The sequence below is a fragment of the Protomyctophum bolini genome, assembly GCF_963924005.1.
Source record: "Protomyctophum bolini genome assembly, chromosome: 2".
Classification (NCBI taxonomy): domain Eukaryota; kingdom Metazoa; phylum Chordata; class Actinopteri; order Myctophiformes; family Myctophidae; genus Protomyctophum; species Protomyctophum bolini.
The window spans coordinates 25,191,533-25,205,919 of record NC_137863.1 but is presented as its reverse complement, the minus strand read 5'-3'; the positions used below and the strand labels follow the sequence as shown (position 1 = coordinate 25,205,919).

The window sequence follows — 14,387 nt, the reverse complement described above, 5'->3', positions numbered from 1 at the left end:
CGGCAATGAAATTGGACTCTCCGAACTGATGACCATTTGACCACCACAACATTGATTGATTGATTGATTGATTCATTCATTCATTGAGGACTCAATTTAAAATAAATTCAAAAGGATAAAAGCACAAAAAAGTCTGAAGGCTTGTGTAAGAGAAGTTTTGAAATGAGAATACTATCCACCTGTTGGTTTTCTGTCAGAAGACCTATTCTTACAAGAGGCCATGTCTGACCATGTTTGACCACTATTTGACCACACCTTCAATGTATTCTCTGCTCTCATGTGTGTATAAGAGGGAGCAATGGGAAGGGCTCAGGAGGCTTGCATACGTGCAGTCTCCCTGGGCTGGTGAACCCTTGTATTAAAAAGTATCATTGTTTCAGTCCACTCTCTGCCCTGTGTATTTCTTAATGACTCTGATATGAGTTCTAAAAATATCTACCACACTTGTCTCCATTGTTATCCTTTATTCTGTAAAAAACTGTTTTGTGTCCAAGGCTCACTCACCAATGGATAGGCCTACATCCAAACTCAAGGCACACCTGTATTCATAGCAAAAAACATTTTCACAATTTGTAAAAAGTATTAAAACAAGATATTTTCAAAATGTTCACCTATGTTTATAGGGGTGTAGACTTTGCCTCTCTATATTGATGCAATACGTTTGTGACCTTGTAAATCTTCTATTTGAAATTATTTTTCTTTTTTCCCCCTTCTTTTTTGTTTTACACCATTTGGTTTAATGAACTTTAGTGGATCCAGAGGCAAAGTATTCGGTGGTCCTTGGCATGTCAAAGTTGGGTCCAAATGGTTGCAAGGAGTTAACGCTAAAACCATCTTGACCCTTTGGTGTGGTTTGGGCCATTGAATTCCATGTGTTGAATCACTAGGGTCAACGTGGGTCAACATGCAACAAGACATATCATACCGCAAGGGCAACGCTAAAACCGTCTTGACCCTTGTGGTGTGGTTAGGGCTTAAGACAGTGGTTAAAATAATAATGTTGTTGGCGGTCAGATGATGATGTTTCTACTCCAAGTCCACAACCTTCTCTGCTTCTGTTGTTTCTGGATGAACTGCTGCTGCAGCCTCCTGTGTGGAGTCCTGTAGGAACGACATAGTTAGTTAGTTAGTTTATTTCAGTTTATTTCTCATTTTGAGCCATAATGTCTATAAAGACGACGTGGGATTTTGGCAGTTTTTATGTGGACGCTAGCGGTGGCTAGCTAAAAATAAAAAATAAAAATAAAATGCTATTGTTTTTAAAACGCTGGATTAACACCAATTAATCAAATCTCGTTATCTTGGGCGTGGCAATCAAAACAGTTATTCACTGAACCATTCTCACATGTCGTAGGAATGTGTGAACCAAAGGAGAAGATCCCAGCTCCATTACACAAAAAAAATATTTAATGTGACAGAGGGGTCAAAGTTGAACGAAAGTCGCAGTTACACTATATGGTTGAAATATAGGTCAGCAATACAATTGACGCTAGTTTTGTGCATTCATTTATTTTTTAATGTGTGGCCCCCAGACCCCCAACGAATGACCAGAACTACTTAATATTCACCAAAGTCCGACCAGAACGTCCACCATGGGACTCAGGCAATCAATTAATACCTTTGCAACCACTATATTAATGGCAAGTATTTCCTACAACTTTAAGTCCAAAAATCGACGCAGTTAGTGGTTTCTTCATACCGTAGTAGTAGGCCTAGAATTATTTTTAATAAAATTAAATCTTTCAAATGTTTTCAAATCTATGCACTACAGTAGTGTATGTATGAGTAGGCCTATAGCATGCAGTATAGAGAGTTTGCACTACAGTAGTGTATGTATGAGTAGGCCTATAGCATGCAGTATAGAGAGTTTGCACTACAGTAGTCTATGTATGAGTAGGCCTATAGCATGCAGTATAGAGAGTTTGCACTACAGTAGTGTATGTATGAGTAGGCCTATAGCATGCAGTATAGAGAGTTTGGTGTGACCTCGAATGGCTCGTTGAAGGCAGTCTGTCCTCTGTACAGAGGGTTAGGGAAGGTGACCAGTGCTGGAGCGTCAGTCTGTCTGGAGGCGGCGTTCTCCTCCTCATTCTGTCTCACACACACACACACACACACACACACACACACACACACACACACACACACACACACACACACACACACACACACACACACACACACACACACACACACACACACACACACACACACACACACACACACACACACACACACACACACACACACACACACACACACACACACAGGCAGACAGACAGACAGACAGACAGACAGAGAAACAGGACAGGTCGGTCAAATAAAACAGGTAGAGACAAAAAGTCGCACTCTACTCTACTGTACTCACACTCTACTCTACTGTACTGTATTCCCACTGTACTGTACTCGCACTCTACTGTACTGTACTCACACTCTACTGTACTGTACTCGCACTCTACTGTACTGTACTCGCACTCTACTCTACTCTACTCTACTCTACTCTACTCTACTCTACTCTACTCTACTCTACTCGCACTCTACTGTACTCTACTCTACTCTACTCTACTCTACTCTACTCTACTCTACTCGCACTCTACTCGCACTCTACTCTACTCTACTCTACTCTACTCTACTCGCACTCTACTCTACTCGCACTCTACTCTACTCTACTCTACTCGCACTCTACTCTACTCTACTCGCACTCTACTCGCACTCTACTCTACTCGCACTCTACTGTACTGTACTGTACTCGCAATCTACTGAAAATGAGTGGTATTCCCCTTTAACTCCATACAGCCCCAGTGGAGCAGACAGAGAAGATGTCAGAGAAAAAAAGGCAGATATGATCGACCTCATCTTAGGGCATTAATTCAACACACAAAATAAAAACTAAAACTTTGAAACGTGGAGATAGCAGGTATTCTGCCCAGCAACAACTACCACAATGTCAAGGATGGCATGCAATGGGGACCGACGTGAAAGAACAGCTCTGCACCACGCATGCAGCAGAGTCCTGAGTGTTCGTCAGTGTTGTTTTTGGCAGCGAATTTTGATTTTAGTTTTAGTCAGTCTCTTGAATAGTTTTCATTTAGTTTTAGTCACATTTTAGTCACCTGCTGGAATGTGTTGGTGTTAGTCTAGTTTTAGTCGACTAAATATCATAAGATTTTAGTCGACTAAATCTGCAGTTGATTTAGTCGACTGAAATGTATTTTGGTGGGCCTTGATGCCGTCATAATTTTACACTTGCGGAAAATGCCCAATCTACAAGTTCACAACACGTGTAGATCGTCTATTTTCAGCATGCAACCAAGTGTAAAATGACTTATACTGGATCTCTTGTACACTAGTCCCTTCCTTCCTAACATTTTAGTCTAGTTTTTATTCGTTGACGAAATTGTCAATATATTTAGTTTTAGTCATCATAGCTTAGTTTTCATTTAGTTTTTCTCAGTGATAAAAGGTACAGTCGACGAACATTTTTCGTTTTGGTTTTAGTCGACAAAATCAACACTGGTGTTCGTGGAACTCTGAAAGTAGCAAAAGTAGCATTACTTTTTTTTGTCTTTGCACTTTCAGAGTTGAATCAACGATCAGGGTTTTATTGTGTGTAACGAGCCTATACATACGGGCATGAAACGCTGTGTGCTCTGTGAACGCTGTGATGCAAAGTTAGCCCGCTGTGTGTGTGTGTGTGTGTGTGTGTGTGTGTATACACTTGTGCATGCATGTCATAATTATTGTCTTACTATGAAGTAGTGGAACCTGAAGGCATGTCTTTTGTGTTTGTAGACGTAGTAACTCAGACCAGCCACTAGGAGCAGAATCATCATCAACACGACAACCCATGCGACGCCGCTGGAGTGGGCGGGGCCTCTGGAGGCGTGGGGAGAAATCTGTAGACAACAGGAAAGATGTACGAATGTGCACGCGCGCACGCACACACACACACACACACACACACACACACACACACACACACACAAATTACTGCGTGTAACGTTGTTTCGCATAAACAAAAATACAGTGTAACCTATTGACATATGCCTGCATACTGAAATCACTAGAGCTTTTAGATAACGCTAACCCTACAGTATAAACACAGTTGTGGTCAATTCATATTTTCTTGGTGAGAGAATTAAGTTCAATGAAGATGAGAAGATGAGAATGAAGATACGAATTATTGAACAGATGATATAAATAATAACCTTATGTCTAACCAATGCTATGTCTAACCAAAGGATGCCTCCCAATATTTAATGGACTGAAATTAAATGGAAAGAAAGTAATGAAATTAAAAAAGGAAAGAAATAAAGGGAAGAGGAAAGCGTCCAGTTTCCTCTGTAAAGTATATACGTAGGGCTTTAGTGTTGACAGAGAAGTGCACATCTACTGTGGGTTAGGGTTAGTGTTGAGAGAAGTGCACATCTACTGTGGTAGTTTTAGTGTTGAGAGAGAACTTAGAGAAGTGCACATCTACTGTGGGTAGTTTTAGTGATGAGAGAGAAGTTCACATCTACTGTGGGTAGTTTTAGTGATGAGAGAGAAGTGCACATCTACTGTGGGTAGTTTTAGTGATGAGAGAGAAGTTCACATCTACTGTGGGTAGTTTTAGTGATGAGAGAGAAGTTCACATCTACTGTGGGTAGTTTTAGTGAAGAGAGAGAAGTGCACATCTACTGTGGGTAGTTTAAGTGATGAGAGAGAAGTGCACATCTACTGTGGGTAGTTTTAGTGATGAGAGAGAAGTGCACATCTACTGTGGGTAGTTTTAGTGTTGAGAGAGAAGTTCACATCTACTGTGGGTAGTTTTAGTGTTGAGAGAGAACTTAGAGAAGTGCACATCTACTGTGGGTAGTTTTAGTGATGAGAGAGAAGTTCACATCTACTGTGGGTAGTTTTAGTGATGAGAGATAAGTGCACATCTACTGTGGGTAGTTTTAGTGTTGAGAGAGAAGTGCACATCTACTGTGGGTAGTTTTAGTGTTGAGAGAGAAGTGCACATATACTGTGGGTAGTTTTAGTGATGAGAGAGAAGTGCACATCTACTGTGGGTAGTTTTAGTGATGAGAGAGAAGTTCACATCTACTGTGGGTAGTTTTAGTGATGAGAGAGAAGTGCACATCTACTGTGGGTAGTTTTAGTGATGAGAGAGAAGTTCACATCTACTGTGGGTAGTTTTAGTGATGAGAGAGAAGTGCACATCTACTGTGGGTAGTTTTAGTGATGAGAGAGAAGTTCACATCTACTGTGGGTAGTTTTAGTGATGAGAGAGAAGTTCACATCTACTGTGGGTAGTTTTAGTGATGAGAGAGAAGTTCACATCTACTGTGGGTAGTTTTAGTGATGAGAGAGAAGTTCACATCTACTGTGGGTAGTTTTAGTGATGAGAGAGAAGTGCACATCTACTGTGGGTAGTTTTAGTGATGAGAGAGAAGTTCACATCTACTGTGGGTAGTTTTAGTGATGAGAGAGAAGTGCACATCTACTGTGGGTAGATTTAGGGTTGAGAGAGAACTTAGAGAAGTGCACATCTACTGTGGGTAGTTTAAGTGATGAGAGAGAAGTGCACATATACTGTGGGTAGTTTAAGTGATGAGAGAGAAGTGCACATCTACTGTGGGTAGTTTAAGTGATGAGAGAGAAGTGCACATCTACTGTGGGTAGATTTAGGGTTGAGAGAGAACTTAGAGAAGTGCACATCTACTGTGGGTAGTTTTAGTGATGAGAGAGAAGTGCACATCTACTGTGGGTAGTTTTAGTGATGAGAGAGAAGTTCACATCTACTGTGGGTAGTTTTAGTGATGAGAGAGAAGTTCACATCTACTGTGGGTAGTTTTAGTGATGAGAGAGAAGTTCACATCTACTGTGGGTAGTTTAAGTGATGAGAGAGAAGTGCACATCTACTGTGGGTAGATTTAGGGTTGAGAGAAGTGCACATCTACTGTGGGTAGTTTAAGTGATGAGAGAGAAGTGCACATCTACTGTGGGTAGTTTAAGTGATGAGAGAGTAGTGCACATCTACTGTGGGTAGTTTAAGTGATGAGAGAGAAGTGCACATCTACTGTGGGTAGATTTAGGGTTGAGAGAGAACTTAGAGAAGTGCACATCTACTGTGGGTAGTTTTAGTGATGAGAGAGAAGTTCACATCTACTGTGGGTAGTTTTAGTGATGAGAGAGAAGTTCACATCTACTGTGGGTAGTTTTAGTGATGAGAGAGAAGTGCACATCTACTGCGGGTAGTTTTAGTGATGAGAGAGAAGTTCACATCTACTGTGGGTAGTTTTAGTGATGAGAGAGAAGTGCACATCTACTGTGGGTAGTTTTAGTGATGAGAGAGAAGTTCACATCTACTGTGGGTAGTTTTAGTGATGAGAGAGAAGTTCACATCTACTGTGGGTAGTTTTAGTGATGAGAGAGAAGTTCACATCTACTGTGGGTAGTTTTAGTGATGAGAGAGAAGTTCACATCTACTGTGGGTAGTTTTAGTGATGAGAGAGAATTGCACATCTACTGTGGGTAGTTTTAGTGATGAGAGAGAAGTTCACATCTACTGTGGGTAGTTTTAGTGATGAGAGAGAAGTTCACATCTACTGTGGGTAGTTTTAGTGATGAGAGAGAAGTTCACATCTACTGTGGGTAGTTTTAGTGATGAGAGAGAAGTGCACATCTACTGTGGGTAGTTTTAGTGATGAGAGAGAAGTTCACATCTACTGTGGGTAGTTTTAGTGATGAGAGAGAAGTTCACATCTACTGTGGGTAGTTTTAGTGATGAGAGAGAAGTGCACATCTACTGTGGGTAGATTTAGGGTTGAGAGAGAACTTAGAGAAGTGCACATCTACTGTGGGTAGTTTAAGTGATGAGAGAGAAGTGCACATCTACTGTGGGTAGTTTAAGTGATGAGAGAGAAGTGCACATCTACTGTGGGTAGTTTAAGTGATGAGAGAGAAGTGCACATCTACTGTGGGTAGATTTAGGGTTGAGAGAGAACTTAGAGAAGTGCACATCTACTGTGGGTAGTTTTAGTGATGAGAGAGAAGTGCACATCTACTGTGGGTAGTTTTAGTGATGAGAGAGAAGTTCACATCTACTGTGGGTAGTTTAAGTGATGAGAGAGAAGTGCACATCTACTGTGGGTAGATTTAGGGTTGAGAGAAGTGCACATCTACTGTGGGTAGTTTAAGTGATGAGAGAGAAGTGCACATCTACTGTGGGTAGTTTAAGTGATGAGAGAGAAGTGCACATCTACTGTGGGTAGTTTAAGTGATGAGAGAGAAGTGCACATCTACTGTGGGTAGTTTAAGTGATGAGAGAGAAGTGCACATCTACTGTGGGTAGATTTAGGGTTGAGAGAGAACTTAGAGAAGTGCACATCTACTGTGGGTAGTTTTAGTGATGAGAGAGAAGTTCACATCTACTGTGGGTAGTTTAAGTGATGAGAGAGAACTTAGAGAAGTCCACATCTACTGTGGGTAGTTTAAGTGATGAGAGAGAAGTGCACATCTACTGTGGGTAGTTTTAGTGATGAGAAAGAAGTTCACATCTACTGTGGGTAGTTTAAGTGATGAGAGAGAAGTGCACATCTACTGTGGGTAGATTTAGGGTTGAGAGAAGTGCACATCTACTGTGGGTAGTTTAAGTGATGAGAGAGAAGTGCACATTTAAGTGATGAGAGAGAAGTGCACATCTACTGTGGGTAGTTTAAGTGATGAGAGAGAAGTGCACATCTACTGTGGGTAGATTTAGGATTGAGAGAGAACTTAGAGAAGTGCACATCTACTGTGGGTAGTTTTAGTGATGAGAGAGAAGTTCACATCTACTGTGGGTAGTTTTAGTGATGAGAGAGAAGTTCACATCTACTGTGGGTAGTTTAAGTGATGAGAGAGAACTTAGAGAAGTGCACATCTACTGTGGGTAGTTTAAGTGATGAGAGAGAAGTGCACATCTACTGTGGGTAGTTTAAGTGATGAGAGAGAAGTGCACATCTACTGTGGGTAGTTTAAGTGATGAGAGAGAAGTGCACATCTACTGTGGGTAGTTTAAGTGATGAGAGAGAAGTGCACATGTACTGTGGGTAGTTTTAGTGATGAGAGAGAAGTTCACATCTACTGTGGGTAGTTTTAGTGATGAGAGAGAAGTGCACATCTACTGTGGGTAGTTTTAGTGATGAGAGAGAAGTGCACATCTACTGTGGGTAGTTTTAGTGATGAGAGAGAAGTTCACATCTACTGTGGGTAGTTTTAGTGATGAGAGAGAAGTTCACATCTACTGTGGGTAGTTTTAGTGTTGAGAGAGAACTTAGAGAAGTGCACATCTACTGTGGGTAGTTTGGTTGTATGGACTCACCGGCAGGGGCGGGGCTGTGAGGGGAGCCTGGATGACGTGAATGATCCCATTGGTGGCAGGGATGTCCCAGTCTACAAAGGACCTCTGATTCACCAGCTTACAGCTCTGACAACATGCACCCACACGTTGCGTTAAAGAGAAAGAAAACTCCATTGAATTTAACATAACATGGAAACATTGCCTTTGGCACACTGGTATCCAGTATACAAACAATAAAAACACTACTAATACATAGAATACAGAAATGCAATGATGCACAATATACAATACACTCCCATAACGGCAACAGTGATCATGGGCTTTAGGGATTGAGTGGTAGGGTTATTTAAAATGTTCTCGTTTAAAATATCCACTGCAAATGGCACAAACATGCAACCATTCTTTTTAGTTTTTTTTAATTTGTTAAGCTGATGGTAACAGCTCGAATGAAGGGTGAAGATGGTGGAGTCATATTGTAGACCTGAATTGCCTTTTTGGTTTGTATAGGCTATGTTCTGAACGTTTGTATAGGCTATGTTCTGAAGTTGCAGTCGTTTTTTTCTCCACTCCAATGATCTTACTAGCCTGTTTGAACACCTGGGTGAGTTGGTTCCTCCATGTATGTCTAACTGAGAGGTTCCCACCCAGGAGACAATGTTAAAAGTGAGAACACTCTCAGTGAGTGACCTGTAGACAATATGGTCAGGGTGTGTTTACTAGCATTACATCTTCTCAGTTCTGCCTGGCCTTTATATGCTATTTGCATTGGTCTGAAAGGTGAATTTGTCGTCTATAGTTCAAACTTCCCAGATATTTTAATTACTTTAAATAGGATAACCAGCCTAAAGATGGACCCTAGCTGTGCCCTTTGCTCGCTGCCGCCAAAACACAGCTCCTTGGTCTTACTAGTGACATTAAAGGTCATCATCGATGTGCTGGGAGTAGGAGGGGCTGGAAACAAGGCCATGTCATCAGCATACTTTATGAAGAAAACTATTTTCTTTGTTGTTGTATATGGAGGACAAGAGAAGAGATAAAACACTCATTGGGGTCTCGGGGTCTCTCTCTCTCTCTCTCGCCTCTTTTCTTAAATTTACTTAAATTAAAATACTCTGCCATAAGTAAAAGAGCTGTATTCAAAATGTTACATGACTAAAGTTCATAGTATTAACGTACGTACAGTAGCATTTGGCAAAATGTTTCAGAAATAGAAGATAACTTGTGTGTCCGTGCGTGCGTGCGTGCGTGCGTGTACCTCATTCATGTGTATCGTGAGGTTGAAGCCCAGTCGAGAGGAGATCACTGCCTCGTGTGTCAGTCCCTGGTACAGTACTCTGCTCTGATTGGCTGAGAAGTGGTACTCCAGATCTCTTTCTGTCAGAGTCTAAATAATGTCAACACATTATCATCATGATATTATATTAGTAACTTGGTTGAGAGTGATATTAAATTATATTCTATATCTCTACTACGTTGTCCTTATACTAGACATGCAACGGTCAACTCTGGAAGCTACAGCCGCCTTGAATGTTATCAACCGATAATCACCAGTAGGTTACTTGTCACTCGAATGCAATCGAGCCAGCAGGCTCGCTTGGAGCTGCGATTAGGAAACACAGAAGTGAAATTACTTGCGGCCGAAGCGAAAACATTGTGAAACTGACTTAGGTGACCGGTTAAGACTGATATGAGGTTAGGGGACTTGCGTGGCCAGTTAAGATAGTTTGTGGGATAGTTGTCGCGAGACTACAGTAGGCTATTCCTGAGGATCATATTGTACCTGGTTGAGAATGAAGCCCTCGTTATGAGGAACAAACAGAGTGACAGCAGAGTTGTTCATGGACAGGAAGTTCACCAGCTCACGTCCTGCCTCTGAAGACGCACTGTAGTCCAACAGCAGCTACACGGTGGACAGACAGGCAGACAGACAGACGGACAGACAGACAGACAGATAGATAGATGTGGTGTTCTCAGTACAGCAATCTGACATCAAAGCTGATCATAGACTCATTTTAACCCCCCACGCACGCACGCACGCACGCACACACACACACGCATGAACGCAGTCACCTTGTAGAAGACAGAGAAGGTTGGGGTCGTAGCCAGAACACTGCTCAGGTCACCATTACAGAAGCCTCCATCCCCCACATAACCCTGGGGACACACACATGATACATCTGCACACACACACACACACACACACACACACACACACACACACACACACACACACACACACACACACACACACACACACACACACACACATTAAAACCGTGAAAAAGAATCTATGTCATTTTACTAGAATTTTGCTCCCGCTTCGCGAGCACTCATCCCAGAGTTACTTCGCCACGCACTATGGGAAGAAAGAAATTGCGGGAGTTGACTCCACATGTAGTAACGGATGGGTTATTAGTTATTATTATAGCACAATGACATTAGCACCCCTGGCTAGTTACAGTAGCTGACCACTTAAGCACCCTGACCACACACAGCACAATGACATTAGCACCCCTGGCTAGTTACAGTAGCTGCCCACTTAAGCACCCTGACCACTGCAACAATGACATTAGCACCCCTCCCCACCCCAAGAATGGCCTATAGGTGAGGAATGTTGTTTTTCCAGTTCTAGATGGGAGATCATTAAGATGCATCCTTCCTTTCAAGCAATGGAATTTAATTGAATGCCTGGAAATGTACCATTGTTTTGTCTGTAACCATATACCCCCTTTGCCCCCCGTGGCGCCGGGCCTGCAAATCCAAAAGTAGTGTGAATATTTCAGGATTGTGACTGTGGGACAGACATACAGTCTGACATACAATAGGCTACACGTGTGCACAGTTAATAAACAATGACCTATATGTCCAGAGTTCTTAAATTAACATAAAGACAATGCCATAAATCAGTCAAAGTAAGTGACAGACTCAACAGTAGCACACAGCATGCAAGGCAGCGATGCATGCATGCAAACATGTTTCTCCAGCTGAGATTTAGTGTCTCCATCTCTCTGTGGAAGAGGTTGCACATGACCTGTACGGCCACACTGAGGCGCTCCAACACAAACACATGAAGCTTCAGCTGACACAAAACAACACCACGCTGTTTGTCCAAAACACACAATAACTCCTCTCCCACCGACGTCATGTGTTATCTTTAGCCATATAGACTCCATTTGACCCAAATCAACACCAATACCTAGCCTGTTTGTCCAAAACACACTATCTGCTCTCCACGTTTCTACTTCGCCACAACCTAATGTTAGTAACAAATGTATTGGTAGCCTATATGAGCCCAATATTGGCGTTACGCATTTCACTTGAATAATGTTGTGTGCGCACATGCGCGTGCTGAGAAAGACAGTTATTTAATGAAACTGAAAATTATAACGTGCTGTCTCGCCGCCGTATACCCTGCATGGCTATTCCTGTGTGTGTGTTCCTGTGTGTGTGTGTGTGTGTGTGCAGGCGTGTGTAGTCGGCAGTTGGCTGGCAGGCGAAAATAGCAAAAGCTATACGTGTAATGTAAATATTTCGGCACAATCCAAGTAGTGACAATGAACAATGTTGATTTAACTAAGGGATTCGCTGAGTCATTTATTTTGTAAATACAGAGATTTAGAAGGAATAAGCAAAATAGTGAGCCTATAATTTCTCCCCTTCCTTCTTTCTGTTATCCTGCGAGAGCCGATTCTCTTCTCCTGAGAGCCGAGAGAACAGAGAAAACAGGGCAGTGTTGCCAGGTTTGCGAATTGTAAGCGAGTTGTAGTGTATGTAAGTAGCGTGGTTAAAGGCCTTGTTTCTGGGCCTGTTGGGGCAACAGGCCGAGGGGCAGTGTTGCCAGGTTTGCGAATTGTAAGCGAGTTGTAGTGTATGTAAGTAGCGTGGTTAAAGGCCTTGTTTCTGGACCTGTTGGGGCAACAGCATAGGCAGCAGTGCTTAGTGTTCCGTGTAGGGAAGCCTCGGGGGTGTGGGTGATTGGGGCGAAAATGTTTGTATTAAACAAATGCATTGCCGGCGTGAGTGTGGAAGGGAGGTAGTGTTAGTGCCAATGCAAAGACTATTGTTTGACGGCTGGTGGTCTGCGTTGGCGTCGGCCGCCTTATGAGGAGATAGCTTTCGAACACTGCGAAGGGTAAGTGTGTGACGTCACTGCCCGTGTGAGTGTGTGTGAGTGTGCGTGAGTGTAGTGTGTAAGATGGTGTTGTGGGCGTTGCAGTAGCGACGTAGCTGTTTGGTTTGGTTTTCTTCCTTGGTTTTCTTTCAACTTTTGGGTACCACTTTACAAATATAGAATAGATACTTTGGCTAAATGCCTAAATTGTAAATTGTAGATATATCCATCTTGCGCCACCCTTATCCCTTATCCCTAAACTTATTTTCCATTTTTTACTATTTTGAAAATCATTTTAAAATAGTTCAACTAGCCGATCTACATGTACATGTTCTGAGCTTGTAGATCAGCTATTTGAACTATTTTAAAAGGTTTTTTTAAATAGTGAAAAATGGCAAATAAGCAAGATATAGCCCATAGCGAGCTTATGTGCTATTTTTCATTCTTTTTTTGTGAACATTTTAGTCGACTATTTAAAATTAAGGATGCACCGAAAATTCGGCCACCGAAAATATTCGGCCGAAAATGGCTAAAAATGTATTTTCGGCCTATTCGGTTTCGGCTCAAATAAGCCGAAAAATATCACCGAATAGTAGTAGTGGTCCTAAAGTTGTGAATCGAACTAAACTGCGAGGAAAACACAGATGTACAAGCCCAACGCGCTGTGCATTGCGACGGGTAGATAGCTTGTAGATCTGCTACTTTCAGCGCAGGAAGGGCGCATGCTTATGACGCTCTTTAACTATATGCATCATTCAGCAGCCAGCCAGCGACAGTCGTACTCGCAACACAACACACGAGCGGCAGTCACGGAATGCACAGGCAGACTGTATTGCACACATCTGTGCTTTCATCCACGATTATTTCCATAGCCTTCTAAATCTTATTTCCCATCCACGGGCACAAGCAACGTGATATTAGCAGCTTCCACCCGATCTGTGGTGGTGTTCTGTTGACGAGGGAAGCATAGTAGCTAGCATGGGAGCTAACGTTAGTTTTAACACTATGTACTTTACATCCGTTCCCCAACCCTCGTCCCCTCACACTCGCTGCTGCGTTTACACGGGCAGACACAAAGACGAATGGGAATATCATTTGGAGCTTTAACAATGAATGATAGACTGTATCGTTGCTTCTGCCTGTGTTTAATGGTCAGGGTTTCACTGTCCACAGCAGGCAGACCTGTCAAAACGATGCACTTCCCAAAACTCAGAGACATGCCACCACCTATAAATTCAAACCCACCTCTGGAATATTGCTATCTCATTCCACTTTAATTTAATTTATTCCATAGTCTTAGTTTTTCTCTAATAAAGTTGTTTTTATTTGTTTTCTCATGTTCTCCTTGAAAAGTACTCAGAGAAGCTTTATATAAATAATATTATTATCACTATTATTATTACTACTTGTTTTTATTGCCTATGCTTATGTAGAAAAAAAAGATCACTGCTCAGGTCAAATAGGCCTATTGATATGCGATTAAAATGTGATTAATTGAGATTAATTAATCACAAAGCCTCCAATTATTTAGATGTTTTTGAAAGGACCCATAAGTGTTTATTATTTAAGTTAGGTTTTGCCATAATCATGTCTTTTGCCTAATCAGGTAGCTTTACAACAAAGATGTATTCGGCTATTCGGTATTCGGTTTTCGGCCAACTGTTTCCTATATTCGGTATTCGGTTTCGGCCAAGAATTTCCCTTTCGGTGCATCCCTATTTAAAATGTCATCAGATTTTAGTCGACTAAATCTACAAAAATGTTGATGTCAAAAATCAGCCTGATGGCTGACACTGCTATTTTCAGCATGGCGTGTCTTTTAGTTCTACTGGATCTCTTCTCCACTAGTCCCTCCCGAACATCTCTAACTAACATTGTCTAAAGTGTACACTTTCACGACAGCAGACAGTATACATATAATTTATGAAAAGCTATTACAGTGAAGTCGGT

At 41.8% G+C, this 14,387-nt stretch overlaps 1 protein-coding gene across 1 annotated transcript in view; it reads right to left on the bottom strand.

Annotated features, from left to right (window-relative positions):
• Nucleotides 1–444: 444 nt before the first annotated feature.
• Nucleotides 445–14,387, bottom strand: part of stab1 (stabilin 1) — a 61,556-nt gene continuing 47,613 nt past the window's right edge. The window contains exons 65-71 of the mRNA XM_080787338.1: nt 10,397–10,503; nt 10,107–10,226; nt 9,582–9,710; nt 8,348–8,452; nt 3,750–3,896; nt 1,987–2,091; nt 445–1,101 (exon numbers count right to left, since the gene is read on the bottom strand). Of these exons, the coding sequence (XP_080643464.1) occupies nt 1,027–1,101; nt 1,987–2,091; nt 3,750–3,896; nt 8,348–8,452; nt 9,582–9,710; nt 10,107–10,226; nt 10,397–10,503 (788 nt within the window). The 3' untranslated portion in view covers nt 445–1,026. The remainder of the gene's footprint in view (nt 1,102–1,986; nt 2,092–3,749; nt 3,897–8,347; nt 8,453–9,581; nt 9,711–10,106; nt 10,227–10,396; nt 10,504–14,387) is intronic.